General features: G+C 56.2%; 11 protein-coding genes across 11 annotated transcripts; 5 read left to right on the top strand and 6 right to left on the bottom strand.

Annotated features, from left to right (window-relative positions):
* Nucleotides 1–158: 158 nt before the first annotated feature.
* Nucleotides 159–1,997, top strand: SCP_0303930 (Histone acetyltransferase ESA1; the record flags this gene model as incomplete). The annotated part of the gene is made up of 5 exons (XM_027755786.1): nucleotides 159–239; nucleotides 304–1,277; nucleotides 1,332–1,377; nucleotides 1,431–1,762; nucleotides 1,817–1,997. The coding sequence occupies 5 exons, from the start codon at nucleotides 159–161 to the stop codon at nucleotides 1,995–1,997; spliced, it is 1,614 nt and encodes a 537-aa protein (XP_027611587.1).
* Nucleotides 1,998–2,200: 203 nt separating this feature from the next.
* Nucleotides 2,201–2,900, bottom strand: SCP_0303940 (hypothetical protein; the record flags this gene model as incomplete). Its single annotated transcript, XM_027755787.1, has 2 exons — nucleotides 2,201–2,680; nucleotides 2,745–2,900. 2 exons carry the CDS (start codon nucleotides 2,898–2,900, stop codon nucleotides 2,201–2,203), a joined length of 636 nt encoding a protein of 211 aa, XP_027611588.1.
* An 832-nt stretch (nucleotides 2,901–3,732) lies between these two features.
* On the bottom strand, nucleotides 3,733–6,960 carry SCP_0303950 (predicted protein; the record flags this gene model as incomplete). The annotated part of the gene is made up of 6 exons (XM_027755788.1): nucleotides 3,733–4,148; nucleotides 4,248–5,093; nucleotides 5,144–5,332; nucleotides 5,383–5,786; nucleotides 5,855–5,965; nucleotides 6,044–6,960. The coding sequence occupies 6 exons, from the start codon at nucleotides 6,958–6,960 to the stop codon at nucleotides 3,733–3,735; spliced, it is 2,883 nt and encodes a 960-aa protein (XP_027611589.1).
* A 563-nt stretch (nucleotides 6,961–7,523) lies between these two features.
* SCP_0303960 (hypothetical protein) lies at nucleotides 7,524–7,777 on the bottom strand (the record flags this gene model as incomplete). The annotated part of the gene is made up of 2 exons (XM_027755789.1): nucleotides 7,524–7,684; nucleotides 7,732–7,777. 2 exons carry the CDS (start codon nucleotides 7,775–7,777, stop codon nucleotides 7,524–7,526), a joined length of 207 nt encoding a protein of 68 aa, XP_027611590.1.
* A 1,927-nt stretch (nucleotides 7,778–9,704) lies between these two features.
* SCP_0303970 (hypothetical protein) lies at nucleotides 9,705–10,286 on the top strand (the record flags this gene model as incomplete). The annotated part of the gene is made up of 1 exon (XM_027755790.1): nucleotides 9,705–10,286. One exon carries the CDS (start codon nucleotides 9,705–9,707, stop codon nucleotides 10,284–10,286), a length of 582 nt encoding a protein of 193 aa, XP_027611591.1.
* A 2,600-nt stretch (nucleotides 10,287–12,886) lies between these two features.
* SCP_0303980 (hypothetical protein) lies at nucleotides 12,887–13,218 on the bottom strand (the record flags this gene model as incomplete). The annotated part of the gene is made up of 2 exons (XM_027755791.1): nucleotides 12,887–12,960; nucleotides 13,023–13,218. The coding sequence occupies 2 exons, from the start codon at nucleotides 13,216–13,218 to the stop codon at nucleotides 12,887–12,889; spliced, it is 270 nt and encodes an 89-aa protein (XP_027611592.1).
* Nucleotides 13,219–13,695: 477 nt separating this feature from the next.
* Nucleotides 13,696–15,335, top strand: SCP_0303990 (hypothetical protein; the record flags this gene model as incomplete). The annotated part of the gene is made up of 4 exons (XM_027755792.1): nucleotides 13,696–14,015; nucleotides 14,070–14,489; nucleotides 14,557–14,599; nucleotides 14,658–15,335. 4 exons carry the CDS (start codon nucleotides 13,696–13,698, stop codon nucleotides 15,333–15,335), a joined length of 1,461 nt encoding a protein of 486 aa, XP_027611593.1.
* A 2,852-nt stretch (nucleotides 15,336–18,187) lies between these two features.
* SCP_0304000 (hypothetical protein) lies at nucleotides 18,188–19,646 on the bottom strand (the record flags this gene model as incomplete). The annotated part of the gene is made up of 6 exons (XM_027755793.1): nucleotides 18,188–18,251; nucleotides 18,304–18,539; nucleotides 18,590–19,032; nucleotides 19,090–19,380; nucleotides 19,429–19,481; nucleotides 19,537–19,646. The coding sequence occupies 6 exons, from the start codon at nucleotides 19,644–19,646 to the stop codon at nucleotides 18,188–18,190; spliced, it is 1,197 nt and encodes a 398-aa protein (XP_027611594.1).
* Nucleotides 19,647–19,783: 137 nt separating this feature from the next.
* Nucleotides 19,784–20,427, top strand: SCP_0304010 (hypothetical protein; the record flags this gene model as incomplete). Its single annotated transcript, XM_027755794.1, has 3 exons — nucleotides 19,784–20,020; nucleotides 20,092–20,176; nucleotides 20,285–20,427. 3 exons carry the CDS (start codon nucleotides 19,784–19,786, stop codon nucleotides 20,425–20,427), a joined length of 465 nt encoding a protein of 154 aa, XP_027611595.1.
* A 341-nt stretch (nucleotides 20,428–20,768) lies between these two features.
* SCP_0304020 (predicted protein) lies at nucleotides 20,769–24,919 on the top strand (the record flags this gene model as incomplete). The annotated part of the gene is made up of 9 exons (XM_027755795.1): nucleotides 20,769–21,383; nucleotides 21,465–21,977; nucleotides 22,048–22,244; nucleotides 22,303–22,456; nucleotides 22,517–22,776; nucleotides 22,834–23,076; nucleotides 23,128–23,369; nucleotides 23,424–23,557; nucleotides 23,615–24,919. 9 exons carry the CDS (start codon nucleotides 20,769–20,771, stop codon nucleotides 24,917–24,919), a joined length of 3,663 nt encoding a protein of 1,220 aa, XP_027611596.1.
* Nucleotides 24,920–25,299: 380 nt separating this feature from the next.
* SCP_0304030 (hypothetical protein) lies at nucleotides 25,300–26,390 on the bottom strand (the record flags this gene model as incomplete). The annotated part of the gene is made up of 7 exons (XM_027755796.1): nucleotides 25,300–25,456; nucleotides 25,511–25,616; nucleotides 25,672–25,819; nucleotides 25,881–25,991; nucleotides 26,052–26,130; nucleotides 26,186–26,293; nucleotides 26,344–26,390. The coding sequence occupies 7 exons, from the start codon at nucleotides 26,388–26,390 to the stop codon at nucleotides 25,300–25,302; spliced, it is 756 nt and encodes a 251-aa protein (XP_027611597.1).
* Between the last annotated feature and the right edge of the window lie 424 nt (nucleotides 26,391–26,814).

Genomic DNA, 26,814 nt, shown 5'->3' on the forward strand with positions numbered 1-26,814 from the left:
CTCAAACTCAATAAATTTAATGAAGTGACATGAGGAAGCTCATACATAGCATGCAGTTTGTGGAGGTCTGTGGGCGCTGACGCCACCTGCTTAGTCATATGTCAGGGAATCTCAACATAAGAGTGAGTCACATCTGCGCCTCTACAACAGACATTTTCATGGCACCACACACCCCTGCGAAAGATGAAGCACCTCAGGAGCCTCCCCCAATTACGCCAGGAGGCACGTATTCCATCCAGGTATGTGTTTTCTGATGCCACGAGTCCGACCAACTCTTGCGCCACAGCCACTCACGCGACTCAGACCGTCTCCGTAGGCTGCAAGATATACATTCGTCGCCAAAACCCCGACGGCGAGGAGGAACGTCTAGCAGAAATCCTCTCTATTCGGGACAAACCCGTCAATCCGTACGCCGCACGTTTGCAGGGCGGCGTGAAGCAGGAGGAGGCGCAGCGACCAGAGGACCGGCTTGAATTCTTTGTGCACTGGGACCAATTCAACAAACGGCTGGACGAATGGGTTTCGGGCTCACGCCTGGTGCTCAGCAAGGACCTCGAGTGGCCCCGCCCGAAGCTGCCGCCCGCGACTAAGAAATATGTCGGGAAGAAGACCCCTGCGCGCGCGCAGTCGCTCCTGAAGAAGGCGGCGACGACCAACGCCCTCGCGGTCGCGGGTTCAAAGGTGGATTTTGGCACGCCGGCCCCGTCGGCTCCGTCTACGCCGTCTGCGCGTGCTAGCCCCTCCCCGGCGCCGAGCGGCTCGCTGAAGCGCAAGTTTCCTCAGGATGAGGAGGAAGAGGACGAGGATCTCGATGCGGATGCGGATGGCGAGATGGACGTCGACGCGGAGGGTGAGGTGATGGAGATTGACGAGACACCGACGCCCCTGCCTCCGCCCCCACCCTCTGCGTTCAGCAAAGAGCAGGAGATCGAGAAGCTGCGCACGTCCGGCTCTATGACGCAGTCCATTTCGGAGATTGCACGGGTGAAGAATCTGAACCGTCTGCAGATTGGCAGGCACGAGGTCGAGTCGTGGTACTTCAGCCCGTACCCTCAGGAGTACGCCCATCTGCCTGTGCTTTACATCTGCGAGTTCTGTTTGAGCTACTTTGCGTCTCCGTTCATGCTCTCGAGACATCGGAAGCGATGCAACCTGCTCCATCCGCCTGGAAATGAGATTTATCGTTATGAAGACATCTCCGTCTTTGAGCTGGATGGAAAGCGTCAGTTGACGTGGTGCCGCAATCTCAGTTTGCTATCTAAATGCTTTCTTGATCAGTGAGTGTTACCATTATTTAGCGACTTTCTGAGCTCAGGCTGACCGCCGTGCAGCAAAACTTTGTATTATGATGTAACACCTTTCTTGTACTATGTCATGGTAAGTGTTGCAGCTTCGTCTTGCTCGTTATCTCTGACCCCCCAGTGTTGCAGTGTCACCGGGACTCTTCCGGCTGCCATATCATTGGCTACTTTTCGAAAGAGAAGGAATCCGCAGACAATTACAATGTCGCCTGCATCCTCACGCTGCCGCAGCACCAGCGCCATGGATACGGCAAACTTCTTATGGAGTTTTCCTACGAGCTAAGCAAGAAGGAGGGGAAGCTTGGCAGCCCCGAGAAGCCACTCAGTGATCTTGGGTTGCTGAGCTACCGGGCTTTCTGGGCAGAAACGATCATCGAGCTTCTGCTCAACACGAATGACGACATCAGCATAGACGAGATTGCACAGAAGACGTCGATTACGCACGCAGACGTTATGAATACGTACGTTTTGCCCACCGTCGGCTGAGGCTAGCTGCTGACATTCTGTCTGGCCAGGTGCACGACGTTGCAGCTGTTCAAGCACTACAAGGGTCAGCATGTCATCTCCATCCCAGAGGCTGTCCAGGAGCGCTACAAGAAGGGAATAGCAAAGCGCAAGCGGCGGATACACGCCGATCAACTGACCGCCTGGAAGCCTCCCGTCTTCACGAGAGATCAGCTAAGATTTGGTTGGTGAGTTATGGCTCGGGGGCTCGCACGCGTGTCAGTCAAGGTTATCTGGACGATGTACACTATCTCTCATATTCTGTATGTGCACCAGCGGTAAAAATACAAGCATATAATTGGGTCGTGGTGGGGCGTGTGCAGCTGTCCATGGTCCAGGAACATGGACGGAAGACGGAAGCGCGTCGACCTGAACTCTCGGTGCGCACCCGCATGCTACGAACCATCTGCATCGTCTAGCCGCGTCCGCCTTCTCACCGTGACCTCCGCCGCCTCCTCGGACCCAGACTCGGGCTCCAGCATCGCAAACGACTCCTCCCCGCTGCTCGACGCGTCCCGCTGTCCTCCACCGCCCCCTCCCTCCTCCCCCTCCTCTTCGAGCACGTCGTGCGGCGAGTAGTGCATGTGCGGGCCGAGCTCGCGGCGGGAGGCTGAGGGCGAGGGCGGCTCGGACGGCGCGGGCGAGAACATGCCGACGCCCGCGAGCTGCAGGTTGCCGTCGTACTCGAGCGCGCCGCGGAGGAACGCGCCGCGCGGGGTGTCGGACTCTGGCTCGGGCTCGGGCGCGCTCTCGGACTCGCTGCTGTCCTGGATGACGATCGCGGGCGTGCTGCTCGCCGCCGCCGCGGGGCTCGTGGACGCCTTGGTGTCGTCGACCACACCGAGCGTGCGCGCGATCACGTATGAGGCGACGTCCTAGCAGATGCACCACGGCGGAGTGAGCGAGGGAAGCGCGACGCGGATCAGAGAAGGTGCGTACCAAGAGCGTGAGGAGGACGAAGGGGGCGATGGAGAGAAAGGCGAGGGCGCGGAAGGTGTATGCGACGCTGGCGACCCACGAGGCCGAATGGTAGTCCCAGAGATAGTCGAGGTACAGATGCCAGAGTGTGCCGGGGACGGAGAGGAAGTCGACCATCGTCGTCGCTCAGGCCAAGGCGTGCGCGCTTACAGTCATCTATGCTTGGCTTATACACCAACAAAACTAAAATTTTGGTGCCATCTGCCGCCACACTGTACAACAAACATTCTGAGTAGGCAGAAATTTGGGGATACATACAGCGCACTAGATTCCCAAGCTTTGAAGAGATCGGAAATGGTGTGGCCGAATTATTGTCAGAACAAGGGTGTATAATGTTTGGTGCTTAAGCCCTAAAACTAGGTTACACCCGTGGAAAGATGTTAATTTTTCATCGGGAAGGATTCACTCATGGGCTACTGAAGGGACAGATTTGATACATTAGAAACTAATTCCTGAAGAAGAGACTAAAATGAAGAGGAAAGAAGGGAGGGAGGGAGGGAGGGAGGTATATTCCGGCTTGGGTCCCAATCAGGAACGCCGGTTTTCTGTACTATACATGGTAGGCTACTAGTCCATGTACATACAGAAGGAGTGTAGCATCCCATATGTCTGCAACAAAAGTATAAATGACTTTACCAGATACCTCCGCGGCACTCTCCGGTCCGGGAATCTGCCGCACACGCATACATGGCATGAAGTCGGACATACGTTGAGATGCAATGCTAATATACAGGGGTACACGCCGCCGAGGGCTCGATATCCTACCACTAACACACGGGAATAGCATGCACAAGTCTATGGCGAACAAACGAAACGAGGGGGTAGTCGATAGATAGATAGATCGTAACAGCGAAATGCGACGAAGATGCGAGCAGACCAAAACCAACCAGGACGACGCGAGCGAGCGAGCACACGAAACACACAAACCAACCAAGCCACCGCCATCGCGCTAAGGATAGAACACGTTCGACGGGAACACGATCCCGTCATTCCGCACGAGAATGATCGGCCGGCGCTTCGTGCTCTGCGAGTCGGGCGGGAGACACCCCAGCACCTCCGCACAGCGCACCTCGACGTACGGCGACGGCTCTGAGCCGAAGAACACCGTCAACGGATCCGCCTTGGAGAAGTTCTCGCCGTACACCGTCAGCATCTTCGACGCGTGCGGATTCGGCTTCGCCAGCCCGCCGCGCGACGACACGCTGTGCTGCTTCGGCGCCTCCGACGCGCGGTCGGGCGGGAGGTACTTCACCACGCCCGGGAACGGCGTCACCGGCTTCGACGGCGTCGGGAATGAGCCCGTCGGCGGCGCGTTCTGATTGTCGAACAGCACCGCTGGGACGTAGAAGTTGTACCGGATCTGGTCTGCAGAAGCAATTAATGAAACGTGATCAGCGCTGTCCGGCCACAGAGCACAGAAGAGAAGAGCGGGGTAAGCGGGGTAAGTGGAGGCGCGAAGCTCACCGGTACCGACGATCGTCCACACGCTCGTCTCCCCGATGTCGACCTGCCAGAGCGCGCCGGACGACGCGCCGGCATCACTGGCAGAGCCCCGCCGGCTGGATCCCGCCGAACCCGCCGACGTCGGCCGGCGCCGGCCCTTCTGTGACGCAGGCTTCGAGAGCCCGCCGCCGCTGGACGACCCGCGCTTGCCCTTCTTGACGCGCCCGCCGTCATTGGACGGGAACTCGGCCGGGTCGGGCGACGTCGGCGTACTACTCACGCCGCCCGTGCCATTGAAGTAGTCCGCGGAGCCGGAGCTCGACGTCGGCGTGCTTGCCGCGGGCGAGCCGGGCATCGCGATCGGCGAGCCGCTCTCTCGCGCAGCGGGCACGTTCTGCGGGGCGGCCCATGCGCGCCCCTCGACCGGACGATACGTGTTCACCTTCTCGCCCAGGCAAGAGAGGAACGCGCCAGTGAGGCCGAGCTTACCCGGCTCGGGCAGCGCCTTGCTCGCGTCGTACACCTCCAGCGCGATCTTGTGCAGCTGCGAGACGGGGTCGCCGCACACCTCGCCGGGCACGCAATAGTGGTCCGCGACGCCCTTGGCGCCCTCCTGCAGCCCGCCGCCGACGGCCGTCGTCTGGTGGTCAACCTTGCGGATGATCAGCACGGGGCTGACCACGCCCGAGGTGAGGCACTGCAGGACGACCGTCTGATTGTAGTAGATCGGAATTTGCGACCCGTTGTTCGTGGACGGGATCGCGTTTGGAGGGGGTGACGGGTAGTCCGGCTGCAGCGGAGGCGGCGGCGGCGCGTCTACGCCACCAGCGGGTTTGTTCACATCCACAATGTACATGATGAACGGATCTGATCGGAGGTTAGAAGGTGGCGCCTGCAATGAAGACAGCGTCACGTACCCCAACTGGCAGTGCGGGCGATGAACGACGGCGTCGTCGACCGCGAACGCTGGTCGAGGCCCATGAGGGGATTACCGTCCGATCCTTTGAAGGACGACCCCGAACCAGAAACGCAGAGATACTTCGTAGATACCGTCTGCGAGCGAAGACGGTGGAACAGCGAGATCGTAGACCCATGATTGATGCACACTGAAACAAAGTCAGACACTCGGTAGCCTAGCGCACACCACGGGACGCACATTCTAGGTTCTTGGCGCTTTGCCTCTTCTTGCTCGGCTTGCTGATGACCTTGATAGAGCGACTTGGGAAAGTGCCTATCACGCGCTCGGGCTCGTCATCCGCGGAAGGGGCCATAATCTTAACGAGCGCTTCGACCTTCTTCTTCTTTTCGTCAACGTCCGAGATGAATAGCTGCTTTCCGACGCAGCGGCCAATGAAGGTCGTGCCTGTAGGCGGGTCCGCAGTGTCGAACGGCTTCCCGGCGCCACCGCACCACTCGACCGAGCCTTCCTGCGGAGCAGGCTCCCCAGAAATGGAGACGACGACCCGCGGCGGGCACAGCTTGGGCTCTTCTCCGCGACGAATGACGTCCGACCACCACGAATTCCCAATCAAAATGGCCGTTGGCGGAGGGCAGAGGAAGCTGCAGCAGGTGCGGGGGAAACGCTCAGTCGGCGCAGGAGACGCGCAAGAAGCACGGCATGTACGTACCGCTTCTCCGTGCCGTAAGACTTTTGGGCAACCTTGCTGGACATCACTATCACGGTGCGCTCGCCAAAGGCGAGACGGTTCGGGGTACGCACATATTGATCCAGATACGGGCTGCGGAATCAGTACATTCATTCGTTGAGCGTTACCGTTCTGTCATAGCACGTAAGATGCGGCAGGGGAATCGCGTACCGTATGAACGTCTGCAGATCAGTAGACTGCAGGCGCATGCGCGACAGGGTCTCGTCCACGCTGGGGATGCGTATAGGGAAATCCACGTGCGGGTTGGGCGTCATATACGCCGGCAGGTCGTCGTAAGACATGCCCTCTGACCTGAAGGCATGGGTCGCGTGGGGATTGACGCCGCGCATGAGGTCAGCGGGGTGAGATTGGTGCAAGTGGGCGGGCAAGCTGCCCTGCATGGAGGAGACCATGGCACCAGAGAAACGCGTGTCGGGCTGCATGCGCAGGCGGTCCTGGAATTGATGGACCTGGGACGGAGGGAAGCCGATGCCCATGGCCGAGTTGATGCCCATGGCGCCGTAGTCGGTGTTGTATTCAGATTGGTAACTGCCGGTGCTGACGTTGCTCATGCGACGATCCTGGACGTCTGGAAAGGTGGAATGGAAGTCTTTGTTCTGGTTCGGGAAACCGCCAGGGGAATAGTGCAGGGAGGGTATGCCGTCGGAGGGAGTAAGCGGGGAGGGCTTGCCGCTGGAGTAGGAGGAGGAGGAGAGGCTGCTGAGCATGTCATAAGGGTTGGCGTTGGGGGAGTTGAAGGACGGCAGAGGATCTGGGAAGGGCCCTGGGGAGTAGATGGAGTCGACGAGACCATTGTAGGGCGTGAGGGGAGCAGAAGAGGAGGGCGTCTGGCGGAAACGGTGGGAGGAGGAAGCGGGGTTAAACAGATCGTACGCTTGGTGATCTGCAGGGTCGATGTTGTCTACGCGATCGAGGGAATGAGGGTTGATGTGCAACTGGGAGTTGGGATGGTGCTGGTTCTGTGCGGAGGACGCGAGGTCGGCATTCTGGAGGGAGTTGAAGGGGTCGATGTCCTGCTGGGAGTAGAGGGAGTGTGGGGGGCCGGAGGAGGAGAAGTCGATGGACATTTTGCGTTCACGGTGGATAGCAGGCTTGAGCAAGTCTGAGAGTGGACGTGGTGGTGGTAGTGGTATAAGAGAGAGGCCGGGTGGAGAGGTCAGAGGAGCGGCGACGCGAGACGCGATCGCCTACTTACCATACTCTGATCGGCGGTCGGCGGATGCCGAGACGGACATCCAGGCAGCGGCAGAGGCCATGGTGGTTCGGTGAAGCTATTGTCGTCGGCGGCAGTCGCGGTCGGCAGTCGCGTGCGGGGCTGAGCGTACGTAGTCTTCGATGGTGGAGTCAGAGTTTTTAGAGGCGACAGCGGACAGACGTCTTCGTCGAAGCGCTTGGCAGAGTAGGAGAAGAGCGGAGCTGCGAACACGACTGGCTGCTGGCGGTGTGTGCAGCAGGATCTCCTGCGCGCGATATTTATACTAGGATGCTGACGAGATCTGTAATGGGTTTTTCGAATGCAATTTGTATTTTGTAATCGAAAAGCTCATTCGCTATCAGGCCGTCGTCGTCGACACGCCGAATATTGCGGCAAAGTCAGACTCTCATCGATGCTCGAATCTCGCCCGGCGACTCAATCACCATCAGGAGGCTCCCAATCAGACTCCACGTCCTGCTCGTCCTTCTTCCGAATATTATGCTTTTCCCCGATTGGCCCGTGCGCGTTGACGTTATCCCAGTCGGCGGACATGTTGCTCTCCACCAATCCTGCATCTTCCTCTTCGTCCTCCTCGTCTGCCCGACCCTCAGCCACGAGTCCCCTCGCAATTACTGCCACCGACCCGCCTGCTTCTGCGCCTGCTTCTGCGCCTGCTCGTCTGCGTCCATGTCCAATTGTCCCGTCGTCAATTGCCACCGCCCTCTTTTCTCTCCCGCGTAATCCCTTCTCCCCCTGGCTGCTCTCCTACCCATCTGTCGCTGCCTGATCGACGCCTTCCTGTTCCATCGCGCCCACTCCTCTGGCTCCATCCATCACTGCCTGCCCAACCGCTGTCACTTCCTCAGTCACTCTCCTGTCACTCACGCCAGCCCGCGTCCCAGCGTCCCTCCTGCCCATTCCGTCCCTCCTTCCATATCGAACTCTGCGTACCCCCTCGAACCATCGCGCTGATGTTCTCCGGCGAACCCCCGGGGCGTTCCACAGACCACAGACCACAGACCCCATCCGGGACCCGTCTATACGGCATCGCCATATGGGCCTCCGACAACTTCTATCCTCCGGCCCGCCCGCCCCTCGCCCGCGTGCCTCCGCAGCCCGCTGAATAACCGTCCATCCTCCTCCGTCCTCGCATGAGCCAGCCTACATTGACACTGACGCTGCTGTATCCCTGATCGTTGCAACCCCCTCACCTGCCAGATCCGCTCGCCGCGTTCAACGTAACCCGTTCGTCATCCACACCACCTCGCATAGATAGACGTTAGCATCGCCCCCACGTGGCACATACATTCCTCACGCACATTAATGCGCGTTGTGGACGAAAAATACAGCTTGTACACAGGACACAATACACCGGAGCACTACTACAGGCTGGACCGGACAGTCTGAGTCGACGTCATGACAGTACCGCTGTATCCCATCCCAGTAGATAGAAAGCGCTCAGGTTCGTTGAATACTCGATACAAGTCTATCAAGCAGGTGACGTAGGGCGTGGACATGAACGCGGCACGCGTAGCGGCGAGCATGATGCACCGCTTCTCGGGGTCGACGTCTGCTCATTCCGCGGGCGGCGGGACGGGCATGCCTGGCCTGCTCAGCGATGCGAGCGCATCTGCCCGAGCAAAACAAATGAGATGTTTGGAATGAGAGGCGATCAAAGGTCCTGCTCGCCTCTGCCGTGCTCCTGGAGGGGGAACGGAATTTTGGGCTGGTGCAGTGACTCGTTCGTCGACGCCAACGTTCAGGTCACGGACGGTCTTCGCAAGGGGCCCCAGCAGCAAGGCCGTCGAGAACTCGTCTGCCCGTGCGCGTGAATGCCGTCAGTGTGCATTTCCGTGACGGAATCTCCTTTCGCGTGACCGACGCGCTGGAAACGTCACGCATTGACGGTCACGGTCAGTCTCATCTGCCAACTCTCCGCCCAAGGCAACCCGGTGACGTGACGACGGCTGTTCGCCTGCCAGCTCTGTCGTCATCGCCGTCCCACGAATCTGCCCGTTATGTATACTTATCGGTCTATCGTCACATCAATATTATGGCACCCATAAATCACAGTCGCACTCGTCGCGGGAGCGCACAGGCGCGTCGCGTAACGCTCTTTCATCGACACCCCCATGTGTTCCTGGCGAAGCCCGAGCCCAATGTTCGACCAACCCCGTTTCCCTGGCGTTTTTGCAATCCAGCTCACCAATGAACGCGTCCCTGGCAGTGCCCGCGCAGCATGTGCGTCCGACCCTCCAATGTTCACAGCCAATTGCAATTTGTTGTGCATCTTTAATATTCTTCCGTGGATCGACAGTACGAGCGGCGGACGCCGCGGGGACAGCACGCCCCGGTGCGCATATGGCCGTCGTGCACCTCCGCGCTGCGAACCAATGCGCCTCTCCCCGTTGGCCACGCCCACCATGTGCACCAGCCCCCCTTCGCCTTGGATCCCAGACGCGATAGGCCGCGACGGAGCTCCTGGCGGCGCACGATAGCTGCTGCCCCCAGATGCACCTCGAGAGATACGTCGTAGATAGCGTACGAAGGTGACATATGATCGACCTCTTCGCGAACCCCTTCGTTCTGATCTGATGTGCGCGCGTAGCCTCGCCGATGGGGCGACACGCCCCGGAAGACGGGCGAGATATCGTACAGACGGGCCCTACGCATACGTACGCGTGCGTGCAGCCCCGATGGCGATACATGCGCACCGAGGAGAGTGGGACAGCGCGATCGGTGCCAAGCCCCTTCGAGCGACGACGCTCCCACTCCGAGCCCCCGTCCCTTCCCTCGTCCGCCCTGACACTGGACGGCTTCACAGCAGCACCGCATACACGCATTGCGCAATGGCACGATGACGCACAGCGTACCGTGCACAACGCACAATCTGGCATAAGCCCTGGACCAGGTCACGCCAGCCTTATTCACGCGTCGATTGCAACGCGCACCGCACGAAGTGCTGGTTCCCGGCGCCCTCCATACCGTACACCTGCGGCCGCGCGATACAAAGCAGCCCGATTGCGGATTGCTTCCGCGAGGGTTGGCCCGCTCGGCCTCCGTCAGATGCGCGTGCGCGGCAAGGAGATGCCCCAATCGGCCGCGATCCATCCTTGCGCTCCGCCGCGCCGCTCTGCACTCCGCGCTCCACCCTCAGGGCGGCAGCACGGGGTGCGCTGGGTTCAGTGGGAGATTTAGAACCTAGATTTGCTCCTCGATATTTGGAACGGAGGATCGCGGTGGGCATTAATAGCATGGACGTGGTCGTGGGTACATACAGGGCGAGCATCCAACTCTAAACCCCCACCCGTCCAGTCCCGGACAGCCCCGCAGGCCCGCCCCCAGACAAACGCGGACAGCATGCCTACCAAAGAAAGAGCCAGAACGCCTGACAATGATATGACACAACCCGACTCTCTTTCGGACAATCTTCGTCTTCCCAGAGTTTCCCGGAAACTTGCGTACACCATCATATCACATCACACCCCCCCAGCGGCAGCCAGCCAACGCGACCGTGACACGGCTGCCAGTGCTTCTCGCAAAGCGCCAAGCTAACCCTGTATAAATAAACCCAAAGAGAGTCGACCCAGGAACGCACGCACCGGCCGTTGGCGCAGAAGGGGTCCGGCGATAATGGCAAGGAGACTCCGGCAGGCTGGCGCGCACAGCGAAGTAGAAGAAGGGGTAGTAATATTAGCCACGACAACCACCGTGGCGCCTCGCCGAGAAGAGCAGCGATCCACAAGCGTCCGAGCCACGGCCGCGCGCGCCAGATGCGATATTGTTGAACGATGAAGTATCAAACAAACGTTGACGATTCCAGCGCGATACCGCGGCAACCGTCGCCCGACGCAGTCCCAAACGGCACGCGTGAGGGCGCAGTCTCTTGTCGGCGCCCCCATCACGCCCTCAAAATTTGCTATCGACCTGAGAGATTTCGACAGGCCATCAGCGCAACAGATTGCATGGAACCTGTAAATGTCCCGATGATACCCAAATACGCTCCGCAGGGCGCAGCACCCGCTGGCCCTCCCGGCGGACAGCTTTGCCTCAACACCGCAGCCGTTGCTCCAGGTGGCCTGGCCACGGACTCCTCATGCCAGCACGTCAGAGAGCAGGCTATGCCTGGCGCGAGGCTGGTGCGCGGTGCTACCGGCGGTGACATGCAAGTGCACATGTATATCACTTGCAACATTTGCTGAGGAAGACGTTACGTACCCCAGAGGTTGTTCGTACAGCAGAGTTCGAGCGTGGCCTTGGTACCCTAGTACCCTACATAGGCTCGAGGATGATGAGCGCCCCTAGAAGTTAATTAACGAAGACCGGCGAACAATGCTTACCAGGCGCGCGTGATCATCTCAGACTAGCAGGATAGCAGAAAGAAAAAAAAAGATCAAGACCTTGTTTTCCGACGAGAGATCGCGCGCGGTACATCGACAGTGAAGGGAAAAGCCCGCCGACCAGTTTCAGCAATTGCGCAGCGCGGCCTGCAGATACAGATACGCCAAAACCATCCAAACAGCCCCGAAAGTGTATCGCGGGATGGAATCTACCGGCACGGTGGCCATAACGGCAGGCAGAATCGGTCCAGGCGGTCATTTGTTAAACACCGCAGCAACAACGCGGCAGGACAGTGCCCGAGATCATCATCTTCGAGCCTGTCCAAAGCGCATGACTTGCAATGAAGCCCGGTCCGAAAACACAAGGATGCATCTATCACCTGCCGTGAAGGTGCGGCAGTGCTGTAATAGGTGCCAAACAAGACTGCCGGTGGAAGAGGGACCGGTCACTGGAATCGCTCGGACGGTAAGAATAACGTTACTTGCGTTGCCGAAATGAAGGTCATATCGCCGAGGATTGCGAGAGTTTGAGGGCAAGCGAACACTTGAGGCACCACCGGCACTAAGCGCGGGGAACATTGGCATCTGAACTGATGCACGGTGCGAAGCGATGGAGATAGTATCAGGAGCCCGGGTCTGACATATCAACTTGAGCGGAGCACATGGACGGGTCGGCCTGTCAGGTCTATCATAGATCGCAGCAGCACCAGCTTTGCACGAGAAACGTCGTAAAAACTGATCACCACAGCAGGTCCGATGGAGCAAAATAAACAAGGAAAAGTCTATTCTCGAATGGTCGCAGCCATAGGGTCGAGATGACAAAATCTGGCATGAATATTTAGTAACACCGTTGGACAGTATGACGACAGAGAAGACAAGCAAGGTGGCTGTTTACCACATTTGATATCACATACCGATCTGGCAATCAGTGAAAAGCCTCGCTTTCATCTCGAGGCCAAACGATGCCACCACCGAATATATGAAAGACCACTTAGAAAAAGGTAGGTTCAGAATATAAGCGAGCTGTTAGCACAATAAATGGGGGCAAACCGGCAACCTTGACATATCCAACCAATGAGCATGCTCAGAGAACACACCATATCAACCGAAGGCGGCTTTGCAACACAGGAAAAGGGTCCGCGGCGCGGCATAATTCAGTCAATCTCAAGTGGGCACGCTCGGACCACAGGACAAAATCCAAGAAGACGCACTAACCACAAAGGTACATGATCTTACGAATTCGACGACTCATCTTCCGAAGATGTTTTAGTCGCGGAGGCTGTTGAGAGAAGGTAGGGTCTGAGTACTGTGAGAACCAGCTCTGATCTCGGCAGGTGAACTTAAACCTTCACCAGAAACGCTTGGAAAGGCAATGAGCGTTGTTCGACGCGTGCAGGACTTCATTGAAGAGTCAGTTGGACGGTCATGAGCTCTTGCAACCGAAGAAGCAGCTCACTTTCACCGTAATTTTGAAACACCATCGAAGCACATTTCCCCGTGGGGGATGTACTCGGGGATATACCGGGTAAGTTCTTCGAGCAGGTGGCTTAAGCTGAAGGTATGAGCAGGGTGGATCCTTAACTTTTGGCCATACCTTCCGCTCCCGGAGAATCAGAAGGAAGAGAACATTCAAGGGAGCGAGAATGTTCGGAGAAGTCCAGTGAAAGGGCAGTTCGCGTCACGGTCGCGACAAAGAGCATGGAGAGATCACCGCCGACCGTTGCAGGCAACCCCGGAAGAACTTTGACCTGGACGAAGAAGAGTGAGTGTGTCGCCTCGACGAATGGCATCGACGACGAGCAGGGCGGGGTGTTTCTTCCAGAACGCGACGTCCCCAGGTATCAATCACCCGACGAGATACGTGCCCGTAGTATAGCTGAGCTCCACTGCGACAGACTCGGACAGGTAAGTAGTTCTGAACTTCAACTTGCCCGCCACAGTGGCGACGCCACAATGACCAAATATGGGAAGCCCACGCGAGGGTCGCATGGCGTTGAGCCTGGCCGTGCCAGGAGCTGCCACCAACGCTGCCTTGAGGTCGCTGGTGACCACTCTGGATGACTTTGCTTCCTGCTATCATCGTCCATCTATTGTCTTGAGCATCGAGCTCGACGAACACGACGGCGGAGCCGCTGCTTTGGCCAGCACTCTCATCGTTCTCTCTCCTACGCTCGCGCACCCCTGGCTATCTCCGACACCAAATACGCATCTTCCCCCAACTCAGGCCTTCGTTGGCTTGTTGAGATATCTCAGGCCAGTTTTCTACTATGTCCGTGTCCTCTTACAGGCTCGAGACCCCGCGCCCCCGCCCCCCGCCCCCGCCAATTCGCACACACAACTTCTCTGCGAAATCTCCTACACCATCCAATCGCAGCCGAGAGGCGACACGTACACTCCTTTATGACGTTCCCTCAGCAACAACGAGACGCACAGCGTCTCCGTCTGGAATCGCTTCGCCGAGCTCCCCGTTCAGGTCTCGTGCGAGGACCCGCGGTATGACACCCCCGCCGTCAACCCATCGTTCGATCACCCCATCTCAGCCTGCTCGTAGCGACTTTGAGGAATTCGCTGAGCATTGTCGAGCATGGTAGTTCCGCCCTTGTTGCTTTGTTACTGAATTTGGAATTGATTTCTATGACAGGTATTACGAACAGAACGACAACGCTGGACGTGTTATGACGCAAACTCTCGCGACTCTGCCTCCTTCACAACGGGCACCGTTCGCTAGACTACAAGCATCTGTTCGTTCCGCATACCATGCTAGTGTCAACGCCCGACGAAATGCAGAATTCAAAGCGCACCTCAGTGCTACGAAGCCTGGTGGTTCGTTGATGCCTCATTCCCGGGCTGACCCAAACGGTCCCCTGGCGAAGAAGGAACGTTACGAACGGCTTGAGCGCTTCGTCCGAACGTGGTGCACGATGGGTATGCCTGGCACGAAACCTTTCTTTCAAGGCCTCTGGGCAGTCATGAGGCTGCAGGTCATACCACAGGCATTGGGAGGCGCCGGGGGATTGAGAATCGAGTGGGAAATCGATGACAGCGTCTTCAAAGAAGCAGCGTGAGTACTTCGATTCTCGACCGCATTCATGCGACGATTGACCGTTCGTCGGCCCTCTCCGCTGCAGCGGGAAAGACTTTATGCTTGACGCCATTGACGTCCTGAAAGGAGTAAGCGTCCGGAGTTTATCATTGGTCCGTTGCTCATTCGCTGCGCACTTGAATTTAGGTTCTTGGATTCGAAGAGGCACCGACGACAAACAACTCCCCTTCACTTACTATTCCTGGACCTTACTCGGCGTTTTCACCGTTGTCGACGATACATTCTCGGTCGCAATCACAGCCACTTCCGACAGACTTTTCCGCTCCTCCTAATTTGCAGAAAGTCCCACCAATTAGCTCTACGACGACGACACAGCCCAAGCGACCGCGAGCCCCAAGCGACCCGTTCTCGGATACACCCGCTCTGTCTGCATCCTATTCGTCCGCCACCACGACTCGCCTATCAACCTCTGGTTCCACACTGGCGGAGGAACCACTTACTCCCACCACTCCAGTGGATGGCGAAGACGTATTCGCGCAAGCAGCCTCCGTTAACACTGAATTTTGTGATCTGGATGGTCACCTACGCACTTGGACAGCGCCCGATCTCCGCAATCCTGAATATGTTAACCTACTTTCTGTTTTCCCCGCGTTCATAACGCAAAATACTTTGCCTCGATTCCCCATCACGTCAGGGTCTCAACGGCCTGCTGACATCGAGGAAGGCGAAGAGATGCAGGAAGACTCCAGGCGTATCACCATCGGTACAGGTACCATGTGGCTTGGAGCGAAACCTCGCACGACTGGTTGGGAAGGTGGATGGTGGACGAGGTTCAAGCTTTGGTTGCAGAGAATCTTCTGCTAGTCGCTCGGATAATCGATCTAGACTTTCACCTCCCCCGCATCACCCCATATGCCCCACTGCGTCGGGTTTCTCTCGGGGCTTGTCCCCTCGTCGCATCTCGTGCAGGTATCCAGTATCGCTTCCTCGGACATACCATGCCACGCGCGCGTATCTCATCCCTGTGCCCGATGTACATTCCGTGTATTGTATACATCGTATCGTCCGACGTCTCACGGCGAATTACATCCCTTTTACCCTCCTCCCCCTACCCTTTTTCTACAACATAGACCCACATGGTCGTCCTGCGCATACCCTGTATTTCCACCCGCGATGTTGATAGTGTTTGCTATGAATATGTGCTGATAACAGAGAACACTAGTTTGATATTCAGGACAGTCTGAGTCTCGTCATGATCATCTTCCGACCATCCTTGCAGCTACGACTTGTCGATTGCGCCGACCGTCGGCACGCCAGAAATATACCAACCAAGCCTTCCCAATCACCATGCAGTCTTGAATCAAAGTGCGCAGCATGAGGTCCTCGCAAGCTTCCGAGTGATATTTTTGCTTGCATCCAAGCCGCTCGGATCTACCGGGTCAGTAATCTCTGTCTTCCTCCAAGGGGAAGTCGTAGTATACGCTTTAATCCCGGTCCTTCCCCGCCAGTGGTTGGCGTAATCGAGTGCTTTGGCTATCCATGAGTCGACCGCGTGATGTGGACCATTAAATTACATCACTGACGATTCGATTCTATGTGGCAGGTCGCGGTGGCTTTGCCGCTCATGATTTCGGGGACAATATCTAGGGGATGTGCAGATTGGTGGTGCGTCTTATTCCCTCCGTTACATCCGTGGTGGTTTACCATTAAATTGAGAATCACGAACAAAAAATCGGGGACAGTCTAATACCGATGAGTCTGCTCACAAGTGAACTGGGGCGTGCCAAGCACGTCTATAGAGGGTGCAAAGCATAAATGCATTGCGACGCGGACTGTATTTCAAAAATCCTCAGTTCCCTTCCCTTCTACGCAGCAATTGTCCCCGCTCTTACCTCCTGGTCGTTGCAGATAGGCCTCTTTCCGCATGGAGATCTCCGCTCAACAGTCTTGCGGTCTTCATTCTGGTTGGCTAATGGCTAGCGAACCACAGCAGAGTCGTAATTCTGTACCCACACTGTCGGCATCAAGTCAGGTTCTCCTCAGCATTACAATTTCTTCGTGCCTCAAGGCAGGGTCGCGACCGTGATTGGCACACATCTTTCCCCCTCCCATCGCTAACGTATGCCATGGCCAATACGCTTGTCGGACGTTTCAGCCCTCTTGTTGGTCGATGTGCAATTTCGATTCCTCGGCTGTGAAGGTTGAAGTTGAGTAGCATGGAAAGGCGGTCATTCTACCTTCATACAACCTTTTATGGGTTGCTTTCGACGCGGATGCCCTCGGTGATCTCCTTGTTCTCTCAATTATGTGAACTCTTTCCAGGACGCAGCCCTTTCAGATCAATTGGGCCATCCCCGTCGTCCGCCATCTTGAAGCCCTCTGATTCGATCCAGCCCTGCTCGTGGCTTTTGCAATCACTCGGCTCGGCGAAGCCTGCTCCACACGAGGGATTTGCTGTGCGGGTGTCAGGCTATGTTAGCGTCCCTGTATTCATCTAGGTGGTGAGTTATCATACTGGTTCGAGTTCAGCTGCGTTGATTCGTCCTTAACGAGCCTTGGCATGTTCCTGTGCTTAATCTGCCTTGTGCCCGAGAACCCCGCCACTGACCTTCTCCTGCATGCGACACTTGCGATAATTTCAAACCGACTGGAAAGCGAATATCACCGAATGCACGTGCATGAAGTTTCTTCCTGACATTTGAAGTGAATTTGAAGTCGTTGTTTCCTAATACATCAGCCCTTGTCGCGGACATCGCACTTACTCCCGAGCATCTCTAATTGGTATCGGCGAGGACGAAATATTTCGGTAAGTACCATCTGTTGCTCTTCTCCCCTATGAGAGTCTTTTACCTCTTCAGAGAATTCAAACTCGCCCGTCGCGTCCAAATGTCCCGACATAGCCCGGAAGGCACCGCTCTGCCTTCCAATGCTTAATTAGTTCGCACACATCAACGGCCGTTGCCACACGCGTTGTTGCATTACAGATGACGGTGCATAACGGCCCGTTGTAGCCACCCGTGCAGAATGTCTGCAATCAGAGCCTTCTGTACAGGTTGGCATCCCGTCCGCTGGATAGCTGGCGCGCAACATCCCGAGGGCCCTTAATATGATTGGCCACAGGCCCCCTCATCAATCTTGTGCGAGGTTCAAGCTCAAGGTTCAAGCTCATCTCGATTATCGTACCGCTGATCATCATCCCAGTCGTTCGGTCAGGGCCAGCCTGAAGTGAGAAATCGCAGCCAGCGCCTCAGGGAGGAATGCGACGCGCGTAGGTCGCATTGCCGGCTGTTCGTTTACAGAGCTTTCTATCCCGCACTTGAAGGCGACAGAACTGCTGGCTGCCGTAACTATCACATATCTTATTAACTCAACAGCATACCGGGGGCTGTGGATGTGGTGCCGCAGTCTGTCTTCTCGAGAAGTCGAAGCAACACGGGATACATTCATTGCAAGCAATGCATACAACAACACGGTACGTAGATGACGTAGACTGGATCTCGACGCTCGGCGGGACAGCAAAGCCGCACCGAATCGGAATATAAAACCAAACTTGAGACACAACGAAGGGCACCACACGCAAAATAGAGAATACGCACAGATCGAGGCTACAGATTGAGACGAAATGGGCCGTCCGCATAGAAAAGAGAAAAGCACCGAATGGAGACAATAAGTTGTCGGATTGAAGAGCAGGATCAATGTCGTGCAGGAAAAAGCACTCATTCACGCCTTGCTTGCATGGTCGAAATAATCTCCATATAGGTGTTTTTCTGGTTCTGAATCCTGTGGTAACTTCGTCAGTATCCAAGGATTAATCATAGAAGTAACTACGCACGACAACTTCTCTTGCTTCAGTTCTCGCTCCAGTTCTTCAATCCTGTGCTCTTTTGCGAGAACACTCTGCTGAGCGGCGGCAAGCTTTCCTTCAAGCTTTCGAACGTAGTCCGGTATGTTCGACAATCCAGCAATTCGCGAATTAATGACGTCTGCTGACAGCTGATCTAGGGTTACGCTGCCGCCTGTCTGCGTGGAACCCTGCAGAGCAGCGGCACGCTCGTAGAATGGATACTCCTGCAACATCGTTAGATGTTTATTCGGCGCCCATAAATAACGATACTCACAGGATCTGCCTGTATCTTGTCGCACAGTAGATTCGAACCATCCAAGGCTTTCCCCTTGCCCTTATCTTTCGTTGGAGAATCGGGGGCGTCCGCATAGCTGAGCTGACTGGAGGATGCATAGGCCAGCTGGGAGCTTTGCGGTGGCGTTAGAAGCATGTCATTCTCACTGCGTCCATGTGCACTGGAGGACCCAGGGGTGCGCGGCCCGCGAATTTCAGGATGGGTTCCCCGAAAGTGATAAGGCGGCGGCGTTGAAGGACGAGCTCCGTCTTCGCCCTGACTTTGGTGACTGAGCCACACGGCATCCTCGTCGACGCTCTCCTCTTGACCCCCTACGTCGCCTTCTGTCGGCGAATAAGAGTGACCTCCCTCGCTGCTTTCAATGCGGCTGCGCTTCGACGGTGAGGGGGGAACAGATCGCAGACTCTCCATAGACTTCCGCGCTGGTCGCGCAGTGAACCCTGCTGTAATATCTGCGAGGCGATGGGAAAGATTCTTACCTGAAAGACCAGCATTTATATCCATAAGACGCCTCTCCTTCTGTGACGGCGTGAACTTGCTTGAGGGCGTCATCTGGGAGCCCGACAGTAGAGCTTGGGAGCCGTATGAGGGCCCCTGACGCGTCGGAGTGGCAGGAGGGGTGGCGGAACGAGGCCGCTTCGTAGGTGACGACGGTGCCGAGGGGGTTCTAGCCATAATTGCTCGCTGCCTCTGGGAAGGACGAGGGGACTCCTGAGAAGAGCCAGGCGCAGCAGCCTGCGGTTGGGCAGGGGGCAGGTCGTCCTCCCAATCTGCATATAGTCAATTAAAACACCGTGTCGCAGCCACTAGATGCTTACAAAAAAAGTCGCACTGTTCCGAATTGACGGGCTTTGCGCACTTGTAAAATGCACTATGGTCTGCTGTAAAGCAGTCGATCAACAGTGACCGTACAAGACACAACTCACCGACCTCTGGTCCTATCAGTCTTGCTAACAAGTCTTTGAGCAGGTTCATGGTGACCAGGACATCTGACTACACCCTCTGAATCGCGGGGATTGGTCTTTGACTTGGCCATGGCGGAAGGGGTGAAGGAGAGTGAGTTGTGAATCTTGTGATGGCGCAGGACGGCACCGCCCCTCGTCAGTCAGTTTACCAAAGATGGACAAGGCGCGTGACCGATCGGCTGCTCGCGACTAACCACCATAGACCACCATGTCCCTCACAACAACGGAGAGCTCGCCCTCGTCCAGCTCGCGTATCCATGTCAAAACCAGGTACATACCCCCTCCAGAGCCTTCTCTACCCGCTCTGGCCGTCCAGGTAACCGAGATGGTCGACTCTTACATGCTGTGGATCGGCACGACGAACGAGCCCGCCGAGAGCGTGCAGAACGCGCCATTGCAGGGCTGTCTCGCGAGAGACTGGGCATGTGCCATGCCCACCCGAGATGTGAGTGTTCTTCAGCCGGTGCGGCAAAGTGAACGAGCAGGCTTCTCGGTTGTTGACTGATACTGGACAAGATCAACTCAAGTCTGCCGCCTGCAGCGACCTCTCTGTTCCGCACCTCAGGCTCCGACATCGCGCTCTCGATGTCACAGCGTTTGGGTGATCGCTCCATTTTCTTCCTACCACATCCGATCTGCGCTGACTGCAACCCCCGGATGTCGTAACTGCACACTGGCACGCTCAACTGCCCTATCTTCCTAAATACAGCCCGGCGCTTCAAAAAACAGATATTCTTGTCGGTGGACATTCCGCCCTCGTTCCAGACGATGGGGCAGGGTCCGCAACTGATTTTGGCGGTAGAGAAGACGATGGTAGAGACGCTGAAGGAGCTGGAGCAGAGGCGCACATGACCACGCGGCACGATATACTGTCATCGAGTAGCTCGGCAAGTCGATAGATATGTGGTAGTAGGATATCATTTTTGTCGATAGGAGAATAGAATGAGTGCAAAGGCATCAGAATAACGAGTGAAATCGAGCAGCCATCCAGGTGCTATCGATAAGTGAGGCGCAGGATGTTCGCCACTCGCGGCTGCGCCGTAACGGCTCGGCGTCCATGATCGGGGCTCACTTCATCTGAGCTCTGCTCGCCCTCCATTCTCTTCGTCGTCTTCTCTGTCGTCCTCGTCGGCCTCGTACATCATCGGCAGGGCACCTCGACGTTCCCATCCACGACGACCACCCTCCAGTTTATGTCGGAACCCGAGCTCTTGCCGTACATGTCTGGTACAAACGAAGAATTTGACCTTCCCCGTTGGCATACTCAGACTCTTCACGACGGCCTGTCCTCTTCGGCACAGGCTGCTCAGTCGGCAGCGCAAGCCTCGTATATATACGCGCAGGGCCCCTCTCTGCCGCCGATGCAAGCTACTGCGCATCGTCTTGCACCGATGCACCAACAGTCGCCTACAGGTTCTTCTCGCCAACCCCGTATCACGCAGCTACTCGATGAAGACCAACCATTTGTCATGAATTCCCTTCCGTACACCTCAAGCAGTCTTGCACGCAGTGTCTCCCTCGGTGGTGGCGCTAGCGCAGCGCCCACTTCCAGAGGGCGCCGCCATCAACAGGACGATCTCGAGGGCGCATTCCATGTCGACGAAGAGTCCGTTCAGAGGCAGGCTTCTCAGGCAATGCAGCAGTCTTCCCACTCGCTGTATCCCCCCAATCTTGCATACCATCCAGCTCAGTCATCGGTGGGCAGCGCGGCCAATAACAGCGCCTCTGCAGCGCCTGCCGCTGATTCATACCACGACCCTTATTTTACCACCGGGCAGCAGCCGAGAAGATCACAGACACAGCACGATGTGAGCACTTCCTCCAGGGCGCCGCGTTCGCCTCATCGGGGGGTTACATCCAATGCGCTACTCGGCCCTTACATTCCACAGCAGAACCAGTATTCATCCTCGACCCCAATTTCCTACCCTTACTCGCCATCGCTGGAGCAGCAGGGAGCGTATATGCCCGGGACTTATCAGGCACACTCGCGCTCCCACTCTCAAAGCAAGGGTGAAGCTATGACCCCACCCGTCCCGGCCGCATCGGCATATTCATCGCAGAACGTCTTGCAGACATCTAATGTCTACTCGCCTGTGTATCCGATGGAGACCACAAGCCCAGCGCCGTCGTCGTCGCAGAATCTTGCTACGCAGCGCGTTCCGCGGCAATCTTCCGTGTCGCAGCCTGCTACGCCTTTGTCTTTCGGGCACACTTCCCAGAAGGCTCAGCAGGCACAGGCGCAGTACTTTGCACAGGAGCATCAGCCTATGACTGTGGAAGTGCCACCGCCGAAGCGTCGTGCGTCTGGGCTCAGGCGCGTCAGAGATCACCGAGATTTGCGGCCATATGTGAATGCCCAACCTGCCGGACGGCGAATGGATGCCAGTGGCATATTTCTTTCAGTCAGTGTTCTGTGCCGCCAGTTACCTAGTCAATGGTCTAACGTGATGCTCCTGCGCGTTATATCTACAGCCGCTCAGACAGCTAACAACGAATATAGTCGAGACATATCAAATATGCAACCCCCAGTTCAGATACGAATCGACTCACAATCCACGGCGGGTTCTTACCAAGCCAAGCAAACCTTCGCACAACGATGGGTTTGACAATGACGATTATGACTACATCCTGTACGTCAATGACTGGCTTGGGACAGATGAAGGTCATAAGTGCGTTGCGGTGTCTCGACTCGCTCTTCTTGAATGTCGATTTACAACGCCCCATCAGATACCTCATTTTGGACATCTTGGGACAAGGAACATTCGGGCAGGTGGTGAAATGCCAAGATATGAAAACACACGAGGTAGTGGCGGTGAAGGTGGTGAAAAACAAGCCGGCTTACTTCAACCAGAGTATGATGGAGGTGACGATCCTAGAGCTGGTGCGTATTCTATTTCCCCTTCTGCGTCAGTTGAATCACCGAGTGATATTCGTCATACAGTTGAACTCACAATGCGATCCACATGACGAGCACCATATATTGCGGTTGCGGGATTCATTCATTCACAAGAACCACTTGTGTCTTGTGTTTGAGCTGCTGTCTTCTAATTTGTACGAGCTGATCAAGCAGAACCAATTCCAAGGCCTTAGTACCCAGCTGGTGAAAGTCTTCACCGCTCAGTTACTGGACGCGATGACTGTCTTGAAGGAGGCTCGGTTAATTCATTGTGATATGAAGCCAGAGAATATTCTTCTGAAGTCGTGAGTTGAATATATTGCTATGACATCGGTGGCGCGAGCGCTGACACCTCCCGACAGACTACAATCACCACAAATCAAAGTCATCGACTTTGGTTCTGCGTGTCATGAACGACAAACGGTCTACACATACATCCAATCTCGATTCTACCGCTCGCCAGAAGTGCTACTGGGAATACCATACACGGCGGCTATTGACATGTGGTCATTAGGCTGCATAGCGGTCGAGCTCTTTTTGGGATTACCTCTCTTTCCTGGTACGAGCGAGTACAATCAGATCACACGGATAGTGGACATGCTGGGGTATGTCTACAATCTGTCGTCCATTGCCGATATGCTGACCAATATGCGTAGGTTACCGCCACAGTACATGCTTGACATAGGCAAGCAGACCGGCCAGTTCTTTGACACTTACACGGACGTGTATGGCCAAAAGAAATACAAGTTGAAGACCTTAGAGCAGTATTCTCGCGAACACAACACCCAAGAGCAGCCTGGCAAGCAATACTTCAAGGCAAGCTCTTTGCGGGAGATCATCACCCAGGCTCCGATGCCAACATTCAAGTCTTCAAGGCAGGCTCATGAGGCGGAGAAAGGTCAGTCCGTTGCTCCTCCTGTCACTGGATAAATGTGGATTAATCGCTGGATAGAACTGAACAATCGAGCATCCTTCATCGATTTCTGTCAAGGACTGCTGAACATGAACCCTATCGAGCGATGGTCACCTCAGCAGGCAAGAATGCACCCGTTCATCACGGGAGAGAAGTGGACAAAGCCCTGGACGGTAAGCCATCTTTGATCTTGCGATGATGCGGCACCCTTAATTGCGCATTTGTGATAGCCTGCTGGACAGCCTAACAACGCAGTGGCACCGCCGTCAACGAGCGGGCCTGACACTAAGCGACCCTACGGTGGTTTGGTGCCGTCACAACCGAAAGGTACCCGAGCATATCAAGATGCAGCTGCATACAACCAGCATCTCGCCCAACATCAGGCATACACGGCGCAAGCCCAGGCTGCGTCACAGGCGGCGCAGAATGTGTACAGGAATCCATACATCACACCACAGACTTCCCAGCAAGGATCGACGTCGTACTCGGGGTCGCAGGATGCCGCGACTAGCTACGCCGCACAGCAGCAGTACACAGCCCAGCCTGCCCAAGCGACAGCCCAGAGGGGGCTGACTCATCAGAGCTCACACGGGCAGCTGAACGTCAACACGAATGTCGGGCAATACGCCGGGCATCCACAAGGAGGCGCGTTCCCTGCCGCGGCGTCGCATCTCAGCCCCACTGCGCCGTCTAACTCTTACTATTCTTCTGCCCGGGCACGGTCGAACACCATCAACAACATGATGGATAACATTCCCCCAGCTCTGGCGCGGCTGCAACACATGAATCAAGACGTGATAGGCGGGCGCAAGGCATTGACACCGGTGCTAAAGCGCGACGATGCCATCCGGGAATGGGAGCGGCGGCAATCGGGCAAGGCTGCTGCAGCACAGCCTTATCCACAGTTGGAGTTCTTGCAGCAGCAGGCTGAGCTCGCAGCTGCGCAAGGGCTTACCAACTGGGGCCAGACGGGCACATCGAGGAGTTATCATCATCAGCCCACGTCGAACCTTGCGCATTCGTATCATCCCTCTACATCCATGGTTGTTGACGAGGATCGTCGGGACGCCATCCTGTCGAACGTCCGCTCCGCCGCGCGCGCAGAGCCACCCGCTAATATGTTCAGCTCGAACTCGAACGTGATCCCGACCCCTCCGCAGGCGTACTCGAGCAATTCCACCACGTCGGGGAATCGGTACGCTGCGACCTATACGCAGCCGCAGCAGACGCCCACCTCTCCTTTCGATTCCCTCGACCGACGGACGGATATCGGTACCCTATATGTTCCAATGCAGCCTGACCAGTATGGATCATACAGCAATCAGGCGGCGGCGTCGGCCGTTGCTCGCCAAGTTGCACCGCCTGCCCAGGCTGTCCCACCGTCCTTCTATGGTGCGGGTGTCGTGCCTGCGGGAATGGCGACCAACCAGCAGCGCAATCCGTTCTCCACCGCAGACACTTTGCCCACCTCCCAGGGGCAGGTGAGCTCCAAAGAGAGTCGACGGAAGAGTGGAATGGATCTGTGGACACAGTAAAGCTTGCACCCGCTTCTCGTTTTCTTGTCTCTACAAAACATCCGATGTGGTTTCACTCGACATCTGCTCTCCCCATTTGTACCCCATTTGATTCCGTCGCATCATACTCAGATGACGCAAGATATGCTGTCGAAGCCATGCATGACCCAATCAATTCAGGATGCGCTAGTCGCCCATGGACTCAACCTGCGGTGTAGCTTCTGACCTTTGCTATGTGTATATTCCACGACTGTACCTACCATCCAACAGACAATTCATGATTGACCTTGCCGTCTGCTGTACTCAACCTCTCTACTAATTACATGCGCTTAGGTACCGGGAGGACACCAAGGTGCGTCTACTGAGTGCGGGGATTACGTTTGACGTTTGTCAGAGACCTATCAGAGGCTTCCGAAAATCTCCTCCACTTCCCAAGCGCCGGTCCAATATCGGACCTCTGCCTTGACACGCCTATCGTCCGCGAACGTCTCGTCGCCTTCGTAGGCTGTAATCAGCTTGTGGAGACCGCGGTGCCGCCTGCAGAGCACCATATCTTGGCTGTACACAGTCTGAGTGGATGTGACGTAAGAACGAGAGCAACACAGAGGTCACCTTCTGAGACGTAAGATTGGACAAAAGTCGTTTGAGCCATCTCCGACGTAGATGACCCGGTCGAAGTCGGGGCGGTGTCGTGCCAGGAAAGCTTCGAGTTCCTCGCCTAGGGCAGATGTCGGAGTCACACAGAGCCGGTCAGCACACCAGAGCAGCGGTACCTTTACACATGTTGGGGCTGCAGCCCACCGCACACTGGTGCTGGGGACCGGCAGGGTCAATTTTTCTCCGGAGCTTGAGGAGGCCTGACGCGTCCCATTCGGCAGGATTAGTGACGACCTCGTCGAAGAGGGAATCTAAGCCCTTATCCTGCGGATAGCCTTTAGACGACGTGTCTACGCGCGCGTGAGGGAATATCCGAGTAACCGACCTTGAGAATGGTGGAGATGAACACGATGTTCGCGTTGGACAGGCAGAGAAAGTGGGTGCTTGGGTTGGACTTGGCTTTTAGGGCCTGCACCCCACGGATCATTGCTGGGTGCTGCGTAGATAGAGCGACCGTCAGAAAGGGCCAAGAAATGATGGACGGGAGAACACTAACGAAAGGCATCTTTCTCAGAGCACCCTCAATATCATCCCTGGAGCCCCCCTTGTCATGCAACTCGTGCAAGAGTAGCGCGCTGGTAAGATCAGTCATTAGTGCGTAGAGCGCGTAGGTGAGATCTGTAATCGTACACGATATCAGTCCACTGCATGTCGAGCTTCAGTGTCTTCATTTTCCTGCGCAACTCCGGGGCGAGGACTTCGAAGACCCATCGGTCCGAATCCTGATCTGCCAGAGACCTGTGACTGGTCAGAGATGGATGAGGGTTTCCAGCGAACTGTGAAGTCACCAGTCGAAGTCGAACACAACCAGTTGTCTTTGGATGGAGGTAGCCATGGTTTGGGTATCTGCGAGTAGTTAGAGAGCTTATAACTGCATGTCTACCCCAATCGTTACCTGCACACTGTGAAATTAAAAGATTGAGCGCGAACGTGACTCGCGTCGCGATCGACAGCCACGTGCGTGCACAGACGCGTCGACCCTGCGTAAGGCGCGCTTAGACGCAACCTCTAACTCCTCAGACAAGCAATATTCTAAGTAGTCGTCCATCTTAAATAAGAACTGTGCTTGCATGGACAAGGCTACAAAAAATACGTGGTGATTTACGCCAAATGGTGGGGCACTGCCAACCTTAAAAGGGGGTACGCGTGCATAGGACAGTCTGCCCCGGGTGAAGATGATACAGCGCGCCAGACACGTGTCTCATCCGGAGGCTACCCGGCCCCATGCCGCTCTAGCAAGAAGGCAGTGCATCCCAACT

The sequence above is a fragment of the Sparassis crispa genome, assembly GCF_003851025.1.
Source record: "Sparassis crispa DNA, contig_000002F, whole genome shotgun sequence".
Lineage (NCBI taxonomy): Eukaryota > Fungi > Basidiomycota > Agaricomycetes > Polyporales > Sparassidaceae > Sparassis > Sparassis crispa.